The 13,880-nt window shown below is 44.0% G+C and overlaps 1 protein-coding gene across 2 annotated transcripts; it reads left to right on the top strand.

Annotated features, from left to right (window-relative positions):
- The first annotated feature begins 334 nt into the window (after window positions 1-334).
- arsj (arylsulfatase family, member J) lies at window positions 335-13,510 on the top strand. 2 transcript variants are annotated; one of them, XM_034615131.1, is made up of 3 exons: window positions 335-1,127; window positions 11,506-12,946; window positions 12,993-13,510. In XM_034615131.1, exons 1-2 carry the CDS (start codon window positions 817-819, stop codon window positions 12,899-12,901), a joined length of 1,707 nt encoding a protein of 568 aa, XP_034471022.1. In that variant the 5' UTR covers window positions 335-816; the 3' UTR covers window positions 12,902-12,946; window positions 12,993-13,510. The 2 variants fall into 2 exon arrangements, with proteins under 2 accessions (XP_034471022.1, XP_034471021.1); XM_034615130.1 differs by having other exon boundaries at window positions 336-1,127; window positions 11,506-13,510.
- Window positions 13,511-13,880: the final 370 nt, after the last annotated feature.

Here is a 13,880-nt window from a genome sequence, read left to right as displayed (position 1 = left end):
AACTTAACAAGAAGCTCAAAACCCAGACTTATCTTCTCATATTCCCCACGTAAAATGATACGAGATCTAAAATATGACTTTGTTCTCGTAAACTTTAATTTTCTTTTCTTCAAAAGGGCCCCAAGGCTCTGTTGTAAGTAACAGACAGAGGGCAGTGGTAAAACAATATTTAAAAAAGACAAGTTATGTCCCCTTCTCATCAGATCTATTACAAACAAATGTAACTTGTGATGTAAATTAAAAAAAAAAGAATAAAGCTGCTAATCAAGAGCAGCCACACACTGCACAGGGATCTACTGACAGCTGGGAGCCGCCTCCCCACCCACCTCCCTCCACGCTGCCGACCCAAAGCTCCGGAGCTGATCGTGAACGCGCAGTAGTGGCACGGTGTAGTGCGCTGGGAGCTGCGGGGAGAGGAGGACGTGCACATGGAGGAGACAGACAGTATTTGTCCACAGCGCTCTCGGCTCGGACGGACAGGACAGCCTGACGGGATGGAGGACGTCAGCTGCGGACACTCTGCTCCAGCTGCTCCAGCGTGCGTGTGGACTCCGGAGCTTCTGCGCGTCTTTTGACCAAGGAGCGGATTGGACGAGTGCGCACAGCCAGAGCCTCCGTGCGGGTTTGTGGACACAACGTGTTTTAGCTGCTCCGGAGCTTTGTCTCCACGTGGATCCGTCGGCGCCCGCGATTTCCCTGCAGTGTCAGAGGACTGTGTAGGACACGATGCGAACCCGATTCCCAAGCGTTGCTGTTCCCCCAAAACATGTGCGCCGCGCCGCCGACCGCCACTGAGCTCCAGAATCCGCCCGAACCATGTTCCTCCTGTGGGTCCCGGTGAGCTTGTTCCTCGGCCTCATCATCTCCCAGACGTGGAGCGTGCAGATGTCCTGGGAGAACTGGGACTCCGAGCTGCGCAACCGGGGGAACGAGTTCGACAAGCCGAGCTCGCAGCCGCACATCGTGTTCATCCTGGTGGATGACCAGGGCTTCCGGGATGTTGGGTACCACGGCTCCGAGATCAAAACCCCGACACTGGACCGACTGGCCGCCGAGGGAGTCAAGCTGGAGAACTACTACGTGCAGCCGCTGTGCAGCCCCTCCAGGAGCCAACTCATGACCGGCAGGTACAGAGCACCATGCCCCCCCCCCCCCCCCCCCCACACACACACACCCCCTCACCTGCCCGCACCACAGCTCCATGGAGCCGGCTCATCATCACGATGAGTCAAACCCTCTTATCCTCTTCATCGTCATTTCTGCAAAGAGTAAAGTTGCTGAAAACTGTTCAGTGTCAGAAGGATGAGCTCATCAGCTGGATGCAAATCAATGAAAACAGTTACTGGGAATTGAACTACTCAAACCTTTAGGCTTCACTTCACTGATAGTGCAGAGCCGGCTCTAGCCTTTTGTGGGGCCCTAAGCTTAATTACAAACAAACAAAAAACTGAAACTGAGGGGGGGGGTCATCTTGTGGCGAATAAAGCTGTTATCAGGAGCACATAAGTTTTTATTGAGCGCAGCAAAGTTGCAGATGTCTCCTTTCTACGGAGCATGGATAGCAGCTCCAGCCACTGCGCTCCATTTCATAGACAATGTTAAAGGAAAGTTGTGATTTTATTATGCGCTGGATTTTATTTTGGTAGCTCAGGCTATGGATTCTAAAGGTTATGATAACGTAAATCAAAGCAAGGTTTGCTCCAGAAAACGTGTAAGTAGAGGTGAAACCTGCTATCTCTTTTTTTAAAGCTTGTAAATTCCTTTTGACAGTAGTGAAGGTGCTCTTTATATTATGTTTGTAGCAATAACTTTGATGAACACAATATTTTCATAACCCGAGAGAGCAAGGTTAAACCGATAGTTCTCCAGAACCAACAAAATAAAAGCCCAGTTCTTATGCACTACAGTGATCCTTTAACAGTGTCTGTGAAATGACTCCCTAACAGGAGGGTTTGTCAGCAGACAGCATTTACTTACAGTGTCTGAACCTGAAAGAGGTCCGGTCTCAACCCTTTGTAACAGTAGCTGTGGAACCAGTCTCACCTCAAGGTCCATTTAGCAGCTGTCGTGGAGCTTTCGCCAGATCCACCTGGTCTTCACCAGCAGATCAGATCTTCAGTTCTCAAGCCAACACAGACGTTTTCCCATTTTACAATCCCACTGAGCAGCTCCAAGTCCACCTGCTGATGATGACCATGTGAGGTGATCAAAAGCTCCAGACCAGTCACTCATGCAGCTGTATTAACCAAAGATAAACAAAGCACTCAAAACCAGTATTCAGGACACTTAACACCCCGTGTCCTGGAGAAGATGAAAATGTCAATGTTAATGTCCCACTGTGAACAGAAGCTGAATAACCTGTGAGACAAAGAGACAGGTGCCTGCTGGTGTTCTTAAAACAACAGACGTCAGTTATTGTGGTTTGGTTGTTGATTTAACGTGTTCTCCAGCACGATGAGTAGCTGAAGCCACAGCAGAGGCCGTGACGCACAATTCATTATAGGATACATGATTATGGGATGCTTCTCTCCGAGCAGGGCCCCCTAATGCCATACTCTGGAAAACCCCTGTTCCAGAAAAAGTTTGTAAGTGAACCTTGAGTTTTTCTCAAACAAATTTGTAAGCCTTTCCAAATTAGGGAGCAGCAGTGTTACCTTAGCAGCCACTTCGTGTTTTTGTGGGCGGCAGGAAGCTGTGAGGAGATATTCGAGGGCGAGGCGGCTTTACAGTGTATGTGTACAGTATCACGGGGGGTCAGTTGTGCTCTGGTTTTGTAGTTTTGCTCATAGAATGTTTCACATCAGCAGTTTCCCTCTTTGTACATGTAGCTCTGCAGGGCTTCTCTCCTCCGCTGCCTCCACCATCTGTTCTGCTCCTTAGCAAAAAAAAAAAAGGAGAAGGCTTGCTGGGCACCGACGTTTTTTTGGCAGGCGTCCGAGAAAATAATGAGAAAAGTGCAGCCACCTCCTCGTTCCTCTTCCCTCCGTGAGCTTCTCTGATCTCTGACAGACTCAGAAACCAACCCAGATAACAGCCACATGGAAACGTAGGTGTAGATTCAATTATGTTTCCAGGCTTGTGTTCCTGAGCGGATGGTTGCAGAGGAGTATGGTTGACTGAGTGAAAGAGCACCATCCATCCGTGTGTTCACATCAAATCGTCAGCCGTCAGTGTCATCTGGACACTTAAGCTGCTTTCAGACATGCGCTGAACGCCGCGGTTCCTCCGTATTTTCCCCCCGGAGGAGGAGGAACCACGTGTGAATGCAGAGTGAGAGGCTCCACAGTATCTGCTGACTTTATCTGCCTGGCTTCTAACACGAGACAGACGAAAAATACAAAAATAACTCCCCTTCCTTCCTGAAATAGCGATGTCATACAAGTAGAACACACTGACGAAGATGTCAATGGAGTTTGTGGCGATAAGAGCCGACACCGGTGTCTGTGTGCACATCCGGCTGCGTTATGCATGTGTGAAAGACAAACTGCGGGTAAACTCTGTAGCCAATTCTTCAGATTTTTTGTCATGCCTGAAAACGGCTTTACAGAAGCTCTGAGAACAGACTTTGAGTCTTTTTGGAACACTTGCAGAGACTTGTCAAGGCACATACTGTATATAGACTTGGTGGAGGACTGAGTCCAAAACATAAGCGCTTGATAAGAGCCTGATTAAGCTTTTACAGGCTGTTTATGCTGGTTACCATGGCAACCACCTGCCTCTGAACCCACGTAGCTACGTGCTCCCTGTATATCATCAGATTTCATTATAACTTGCTGATCCACTTACTGTGTGTTATTCTCGACTGTCGCCAACCGGGATTTATCCAGATCCAGATTTTCTTCATGAGATGTTTGACCTTGCTATTATGGTATGTTTGATACAACCCATCAATGGCACACAGAACTATAGTGGCTATACAACAGATTAACTATACATTCTATCCCAGAATGCTCCTCATTGCCATCATTTCCACTATTTGACAGTTTGAAAAGTACTGTCTAAGGTTCTTTAGCTTTAATTTTCATCGTTGATCTTTTCCACTAAATATCACTAAAGACGTAAATAGCTAGCTGGGGTTTTTTAAGCATTGTCACTATCGGCACAATGACAGCAAAAAACAATGATGTCAGATCTGCTGGTTTCTTACAGTACATTCATATTTTAACCAACATAGAAAAGTGGTGAAGTTTCCAACCATTATATCTATGTTTCCACCCGCGCTGCCAAAATTCCCCAAAGCTTAGGCCCAGCAGGAGGTCCACTTTGGTTGACACTTGTGGAAAACCCTGACTTGGCTTCGAGGCAGATCACCGTCAGTCACAGGCAGAGATATAATTACACAATATTTTGCCTCACTACTGAGGTTTTGCAGTGACGTTTGTTGGGGGGTGTCCCCTGGAAGTCAATGACTCAATGCTTCAGTTGCAGTTTTTGAGGCGATTCACTGCATCTCTTTAGCTGCTTTACAGCCCTTGGACAAATACAGGAAAAAACAGGGTTGCTAGTGTGAATCATACATTTTTAAAAAACCTTAAAAAGGCCCAACCACTAAGCCAGCAGTGATGGAAGTAGATACTGTTCACTCAATGGTGGAAACAAAATGCACAGCAACAGACCATGCGAGGCAGGGCAGTGCTACTTGCAACTGTGTACGCTCAATGTTCTGCTGATGGGTATTAGCTGCCTGGCAGGAAAGACATTAGTATGGTAGGGATTTATAACTGATCTATGACAAAGACTCTAACTTTGACTTTTTCTTACAGTAGCATGGTGGAGCTGAGCGGCACTAAGGGTTCACTAGCTGTGACTGCAGCAGGACTTGGTACAGAATGTACCCCATAGTGAGTTGACAAGATCTTGGTCAGAAGTAAACCACATGGGTAGAAAAGGTCCATGTTCAAATTGGCTAGAGATTCTTTAGTTTTTGGAAAACATATGACCTCCACATGTTGATGTGCTCACAAAAAACAAGAGAGTAACGATAAAAAAGCCCTGGCAGAAGTTTTGTACAGCTGCTGTTGAAAACTGTAACAAAGAACTCTTAATTTTCAAGTAACAGGAGCTTGAGAAAAGATTTCCAGGTTTTTGCTCGTGGCATCAGAAACATTTCAACCTGTCTGGTTTTCTTTAGGCGGCACTGATGAGATTAGAGGCTTAAAGTCAGAGCTTTCCCTCAACTACAGAATTGCTGTGGTCTTCAGCCCCATGACCTTCCTTCTGATCTCTCCTGATCAAGAGAGATGGATAGCAGACGTAGCTCCTCAGGTAGCCCCTAAACATTTTTAATGTTAGACACATTTGAGGACACATGACAGCAGATGGCAGACACATACTTGTAACCTTTTCTCTCATTTGGGATAGTATGTTATTAACTAAACATGATTATGGTGTGTCAAAGATTAATCTTTTAGAACGTGTGAGTCTGAACAAACACTGCAGATGGACTATCTGGAAAGTTTGATACATCATAAACAAATCCAAAATCAGTAACTTTAGGCTATTTTGTTGTTTTCATTTACATATTGGACAATGGTATATGCATGTACAAATGTCTTTATTAGTCATCCCCCACTTATCTTTTTCATGTGCTACAACTCACAGTCACTCTTGTTAAGCAAAGACAAAAAATGATTAAGTTAAATTTCATTATCGTTCTTCTACATTTGAATGAAACGCCATCCATCAACAAACAAAAGATGAAGAATGCAGCCTGGGGTCCCAGGGCAATGAGGAGCAGATCTCTAGCAAGTATAGTGGCTGAGTTCCAAAAAGCTCTTCCACCATCCTTGAACACTGCACTCTTATATCACAGACCTCTGGATCTGAGTCTGGTCTATACCACCAGGCGAGTTGGGTTGCTTGTTTTCTTAAAGCAGCTCTCTTTCCCTCTGCTTCTCAGCCACTACGACTCCTTCTCCTACTCATTCACACTCTTCCCAACTGTCCACACTCATCTTAAACGTGTCCCAGCCTCTCAGTCGCCCTGTTCTTGATCTTTCAATCACCTGTCACTCGTTCACTTCTCCCCCTTCACCCCACACTAGCTTGTCTTGGAGCTCTGAATTGAGTTGTGCAATAACAAACCAAACTGGGTGTTAGAGGTGATGAATAAGCAAAGTTCTTGGAGAAGTTTCTGTTTGAATTCGTGGAAATGGAAGTCTTGACAGGGGACAATTTGTTCATCATCTTTAAGATTCTGTAAAACTGAGAAAATAAGAGCACAAAGGCCAAGAAAGGGGCCAAACTGAAGGGAGATATTTAAAGATAGCAAAGAAGCATACGAAGAGCTTGTTGAAAGGAAGAGCTAAGTAAGATGAACGACTCCTGGGCTGTCTTCGATTAAATCCAGAGAGCTGGGGTTGAGGCTGCTTATTTGAACCATATGTGAAGAAGACGTGGAGCAGAAATACATGAGAAGGCTCCGGCATGGGCATCAGGTCGGCTTCGGAACCTCTACAACCTCAGTGGCTGGAGCGGTGGCCGTTGCGTTTTGAGTTTTATGGTGTGTGTGATTTGTTGGCCTTGTGGCTCAGCGGTTGTGGAAATAAGCCAGAGAGATAGCGTGATAACTGTTGTATTTAAGACCATAACTCTTTTACTGGAGGAATGCAACAGCACCCTTGGCATGATGAGATATGGAAATGAGCCACTATCTAGTTCGAAGTGTTTCCCTGCCTGTAGTGGGGCTTTGAATCCACGCTGGACAAATGATGCAGAAATGCCTGACACCAGATCGGTGGCCCCTGTGGCTGCACATTAATGCCCTGCTTGTTCTTTAAAAGAACCTATAAAAATGTGGAGGGACTGCACTAAAGGATGTAAGATATCTAGGGGCAGTATTTACTGCAGTCATTATTCTGAGGCTTACCTAATAACTGTCCTTCACATGCCCCAAAACCTGTAAAGTCAAGAGCTAGTTTCCCTCTGCACCCCCTCAAACGTGAAAGAGTAACAACACAGGGATACTTTGAAAGTCCTCGCACTCCACTTTGTGCCATTCTCCGTCAAAACCTCTGGCTGGTTTGAGTGATTGGTGGAGGAGTCACAGGCTGCTCTTAGCATGGTATTCTCATTACACGCCTGTAACCTTTCGGTATGTGAACACCACCGAACCTGCAGGAGCTGTGAGAGCAGGGGTTGGGGCTCATGAGAGGTCAGACCTGAAATATGCAGACACGTCTTAATACATCTGCACAGGTATCTGTTCAAAAATGTTTCTTCTTTCTTTTCACTTTTAAATCATACACTGCCTCTTTCTCTCCATCCTATTGCCGTCCTGGCATCGATGCAAAAGTGCTTGACAAATATAAATAAAGAAATCGAAGGACAGAATTGGAAAAATGATCCTGTGTGTAGATAGAATGAATTGACACAGAGATTAAAGGTAATGGAGAACACAACATTCAAAAGTCATTTTATAGACATTTATGAGCAAGTAACAACACTAAATTTATTGTGTACTTTGCATGGGGAACTTTAGAGAGATGATGGGAAACAAGGTTTTACAAGTGCTTACTCTTGTTGGAGGTAATTATGTCTTGTGTGGAGTTTCTTTCTTCAACAAAAGAATGGAGTAAACAGACTTCTATATATTTTTTTTTCTACAGAAACAACCCTCCAGTAACAGGCTGGGTTGAGTTCTTGATGTTGCTGTTGTTGTTGTACCCACACAGTTGGCTTTACTTCTCTATATTCCAATCCCTCAATCCCTTTCTCATCGCCTTATAACAGACCAACAGTACATCCTCCACCCCCCAGTGTGCATGTTTGTAATTGAGTTTCAGATCTGCCCGCCTAGACCACCAAGTGACAAGAAGTTCTTCTCATTGCCACATGAAACCAAGACTCTCTCTTGGCTCCCACCAGGGCCAGTGTGGTCTCATTTTGTATTCACTGACCTGACCTCAAAGACTTGCAACAAATAGAGGTATCAAATTCAGAATTGTGCCATGTTATTATCCCGGGGAGTTTAACATTTTAAAGGTCCTGGGAACCAGATTTGAGTCCATGCAAATCCCTTTTGTGATAAACAACACAATTTCCCAACCAATGTTTTGGAGGCATCAAACCCAGATGGTCTTTGTTTCAGTAAAGCATTGTGCAGGTTTTTTTTTTATTTCTCACCAGTGAACAAACAGCTCTGCCCCTAGGTTTGTCAAAAAAGCCTCTACCAACTGCAGCTGTCATTCGAACACACTGGTGACGAGGAGGGTCAGTGGTCAGGGATTTCCCTGGTAAATTGGTCAGTGGTAGTGTCACACACGGAAACACTCCACAAACTAAATAACTACCAAGCTCTACAGACAAACATCTGTAGAGTCAGTACATTGGCTTTTTAATAACTTGTTGAATGAAGTGCAATCATTAAATATGCGTGCACCAATTCAAAGTATTTAATTGCAAAACAACTATAGCTAAACCACCATTATCAGCATCACATTTCTTAATGGAACATCTCATAGGAGTCTACACAGACCATATGGGTTGTTTGTCACTTCGCTCAGATACCCCATGCCATTCATATGAGTATTGGACCTTTGTCATAGTTACAATAATAAATGTGTTTAACCTTATGGAGGTCAAATGAAAAATGTAATGTTTGTGAGATAAGTTGGACAACACACAAGACAGAAGACTTGCTTTCTGACTTATTGCTGGTGATTATTTTATCACAGATCTCCATAAATCACGCTAAGGTTAAGTAAACCTCTCCAAACTGAAACGGAAGCTCCAGTAAATTAGCTCAAATAAAAGATGATGGTCTGGCCAGCTGTGCTACATGCAAAGGAGTGTGTGTTTGTTTGCAGTTGCAGTCTGTGATATCATAGGCAAGTGTCCTCAGTGTATTGTTTTTGTTGAGTGAAGGACCTGAGTACTAAATGAGTGAGTTATTGCTGCACACGCTATATTGTGGTGTAAAACTTGAAGGTCGTTTGCATTCTCCGTGGGGAGTAGAGGCTCGCTAGACCCGACCAACCTTGTGCTTCTCTGCCAAATGAATCCTCCTCTCTGGAAACCTAAACCAGACACTTATTTTCACTCCCTTTCCCCGGTGACAGCTTGACTGCACACCACTAACCACAGGAGAGAAAGAGGGAGCGGCAAAAGAGGAGAGAAGGTGAAGAGGCATCTGGTTGCATCAGCTCCATGTCTCCTGGGTGTCTTTCTTTTACTCAAAGCAGACGTGGGGAGTCCCGACATCCACCGCTCATTGCGTTTGTCTATTGAGAGTTGCTTCCTAAGTTCCAGCTGAGCTGCCTCACTGTGAAACAAAAACATAGTTAGTCACAGTCGCTGCTTTATAGTCAGACCACTAATCCCTCAGCTCATAGTTTTGATTGCGGGAGACTCAGACCTGATCCAAATATTCCTGGGTATAATTAGATCTGATCCTAAATGCGGTAGAACACCAACTCTGGCAGTAGGTTTATAGACCACCAATTATGTACCATCCACATTCACAAAGGGTTGCAAATATAATTTCCCATGCCCTTCACAGTTCACACTTTGCCTCTGATGATTCTGATGTACCACATCATCAGAGCTGAGAGCTTGGACCTACTTGGGATTTAAATATACTGACTGAAACCCATAGCAATAGAACAGAACCAAACCCAGACCCTGTCAGACTTAAAAGAAATACTTCAACATCCTGGGCAATAGCTAGCTTAGCTGTGTCTAAAGACTTAAAGCAGGGTGAAAGAGCTCTGTCTGAAAGTAACTAAATCCCCCTGTTAGCATTACATTGATGTCACATTTGTGTATTACTTTAATATTATTATATAATACAAAATACCAACCAAACAATGAGTTCAGCACATAACCAAAAATAGTCATTTCAGACCTGCAGTCGTTGTGGTCCAAACTCGGCACAGCAATGAGAGTATCAATCATATTATCTAACTGTTGGGAAGAAACCAAATAATCCAAAATGTCAAACCAAACTACAACATGTAGCATCATTTTCAAAATCACTGCAAATTCTTTTTGACAGTGTTTGATTTCCCTGCTGCTCATCGGCCTAAATATACTGATTCCAGCCGATATGTTAGCCAGTCAATTAATATGTCGGGCTTGACCTTTTTTGATTGCTCATTCTAGAGAATGTAAACTTGTTTGAATCTTTTTTTCATTCAGGAATAGCATTCAAAGCCAACTCTTGATACTTGACACTTACATTGTGATTACTACATTTTGGTCATTGCACTGAAGGTATTGAGGTCATTGAGAAAATAATCAGAGACAGATGGAATTTGACATAATTTAAGTATCAATCTGGCAGAAATATCTACTTCTTATGTACTAATTTAAAATAAATAGTACTCAGGATTGTTTTACATTTTCTTCTGTCAGGCTTATCAAAGAAGATTTTACATTATTTGGGGAAATTTCTTCCAAACCTCGTGATTGGTTATATTCTCAATCGCTGAGTAATTGATGATGTGCTGGTTTGGGAATAGGGGAATCCAATGGGTGGGGAGTCATAATTCTTCAACAATTCAATTAAACGCTTGCTGATTTATTGTCATTATGGGCTAATTGTAAATTAAAGTCAATTAAATTACCCCAGAATGTGAGCTGACCTAATCCTTCCTTTGCTGCCAAAAGCACTTACAAGTTTACATTTGCACTTACTTCAAAAATTCTTCAAAAAGTTCCTTGATACAAAGTGTAGAGCTGATCCCTCACTTACTGTATCAACAGTTCTGTGTTAGCTTGCTGCTAAGGTGGCTGGCACAGCATCATTAGCTCCAGGTCACAAGTCTGCTTCCTGTCTGGCCTTGAGTGACAGGTTTTCTGTTTTGGCTCTGGGCCTCCCCCCCTCCATCCACCATGAGACACCTCTCACTGTCGTCAGCTGAACACTCGGTGCTTGTGTTGTTCCTCTTTAGGCACTCTTCGGTCAGCTCCGATATGTTTGCTTTGGATGGGGTCCATTGTAATTAGAATTGGGTTGAATAAAGTTTCAGTGTGTAATTTCCAAAACAAAGATCCTCTCTTGCAGGAAGAAAAATGTTGTCTTCAGTTTTATAAACTTACCTAAGCAGTGTTTTCAGTGTTTTGATTATTTTAGTTGAAATGTCATACGGTAGCATGTGAGCATTTCATAAATAAACTCATGGCGCCCTATGATCCGATCTGAACCAGTTTTTGAGCTGGTGGTTCAAACTTATGAGAATTTGAGCAAAGAACACAGAAGAAGGCTTTTCAGCATTTCTGGAATGTAGCCAAGTTGTAAATGTCGTTCTGTGGAAGAAAGAAAAATAATGGCACAATACCACCAGCTGTGTCTTAGCAGAAAGAATCATCATGTTTAAGAGCTTGTTGCAGCAACAATTATTAATTTCTTGTGCAGTAGCTTTTTCAGTGTTGAGAGACATATAGGTTTCGATGGAAACTGTCCCTGGAGTATTTTTTTTCTCTTGACATTTATTATTGATGACCTGCATACATGAAAGTTGTCTTGAAAAATAATCATGTCCCATATCTGTTTTTATTTTGTAGGTATCAAATCCACACGGGCCTTCAACACTCGATCATCCGAGCTACCCAGCCCAACTGCCTGCCCCTGGACAATGTCACCCTGCCCCAGAAGCTCAAGGAAGCAGGATACTCCACTCACATGGTGGGCAAGTGGCACCTGGGCTTCTACAAGCGTGGCTGCCTGCCCACCCAGCGAGGCTTCGACTCTTTCTTTGGCTCCCTGCTAGGCAGCGGGGACTACTACAGTCACTATAAATGTGAAGGGCCTGGTATGTGTGGTTATGACTTGTACGAAGGGGAAGAGGCAGCTTGGGAGCAGGACCGTGGCATGTACTCTACTGTGATGTTTGCTCGAAAGGCTATCAGTATCTTAGCCAATCATAACCCTCGCAGTCAACCGTTGTTTCTCTACTTAGCCTTCCAAGCTGTTCATTCCCCACTGCAGGTTCCTGCCCGCTACCTCGAGCGCTACAAGGGCATTCCAAACTTGCATCGGCGTAAATATGCCGCCATGGTGTCTTGCCTGGACGAAGCCATCCATAACCTCACATTAGCACTAAAACGCTACGGTTATTATGACAATACAGTTATAATATACTCCTCAGATAATGGAGGCCAGCCATTAGCTGGTGGAAGCAACTGGCCCCTGAGAGGGAGTAAGGCCACGTACTGGGAGGGGGGCATCAGGGCAGTGGGCTTTGTTCACAGTCCCCTGTTGGTGAACAAAGGGACAAAATGTCGATCTTTGGTCCACATCACTGACTGGTTCCCCACACTGGTGACCTTGGGTGAAGGAACGATAGATGAAGATCTCAATCTGGATGGGTACGATGTCTGGGAGGCAATAAGTGAAGGCCGGCCGTCGCCTCGACAGGACATTCTTCATAACATCGACCCAATCTACATTAAAGCCAAGAACGGTTCGTGGAAGGCTGGGTATGGCTTATGGAACACCGCTGTCCAGGCTGCGCTCCGGGTGGGCCACTGGAAGCTCCTCACGGGTGTTCCAGGTTACAGTGACTGGGTACCCCCACAAACATTCTCCAACCAGCGGCTAACAAATCGCTGGCACAATGAGCGCGTCCGTTGGGACCGAGGTAAATCCATCTGGCTTTTCAACATCACAGCCGACCCTTACGAGAGAGTGGACTTGTCTCAGCGCTACCCACACATAGTGAAAAAGATGCTAATGCGATTAGCACATTACAACAAGACGGCAGTAGCAGTACGCTACCCATCTAAAGACCTGCGTTCTAACCCTCAGTACAATGGGGGCGTATGGGGACCCTGGTACAAAGAAGAGAGGGACAAGCAGGAGGAGGATGAGAGAAACAATAATTTGTTAAACAACCATCTTGGAAAAAGAAGGTGGAAAAAGAAGTCAAACAGAAAGCTGAAAAGGAAGGTAGAAGAATAGCTTGCCCCATTTGTGAAAGACTTCAGTTGCCTTTTCTCAGGGATAGACACTTCCTGATTCAGGATTGTCTTCTTCAGACTCTCGAACTCCGGTTAGTTTTAACTTGACTCCAGTTTATACTGTATGGAAAACAATGCAGATAGACCTGTTGAAATGCCTCATTAGAATTAGGAAAAGCTCCACTCATTCAAACACTACTGTCATGCCCAGACACAGCTAAGACCTCATGTTATTGTTAGGGGCATTGAACGAATGTTTATTTTTCTAGATTGTGTTGCATGCTTGAACTGTTGTCACCTTTTGAATTCCTTTGTATATTCATGTCTCACTAAAAGTAGAAAATAATTCTTCATAGACAGTTGCCATAAATCATGGTGACAGAGAAATAAAGACGTAGCTCTGTTATGTTGTTGATTGCAGAGATACAGTATCGTGGAAACAAATGTAGGATTTATGTGATGTGTGAGTTCTTGTACGTTGGTTTTATAAGCACAGTCTGTCTGAACTTAAGAATAATAGATTTTGTTCCCCTTTTAGATGATGTCTGGTCTGGCACCAGGCCAACCTGAATGTAAGACAAACTCCCAAAATAAAAGCCCCAGACACAAAGCTCGTTTTCTTTTCCAATCTTTCAAGCTCTTTCTCAAACTCTTGTCTGGTTCTCATTTTATTCCAGACAGATTTCCTTTATTCTGGTGACAGTGAGCACTCTTGTAACTGGAAAAGATGTAACATTTTTCTCATCTTTAGAAGCTGAGATACAGCCACTAACTTTTAGTCATGGAAAATACACTAAAGTGGAATCTGACCTGGGATTAAGACCTAACTGCTTCTTGCAGTCTTTAAAAGGGCCTGGCTCATGGTGTACTGTACAAGATTTAGTGGTCAAGGGACACACAAAAGAGACATGGAACTATTCACACTAAGTGAACGCGACTTACAATATGTGAAACCAGAGTCAAGTTCAACAGGGGTTCAA

The sequence above is a fragment of the Hippoglossus hippoglossus genome, chromosome 18, assembly GCF_009819705.1.
Source record: "Hippoglossus hippoglossus isolate fHipHip1 chromosome 18, fHipHip1.pri, whole genome shotgun sequence".
In the NCBI taxonomy this organism is placed as follows: domain Eukaryota; kingdom Metazoa; phylum Chordata; class Actinopteri; order Pleuronectiformes; family Pleuronectidae; genus Hippoglossus; species Hippoglossus hippoglossus.
This window is presented reverse-complemented; position numbering and strand designations above follow the sequence as displayed.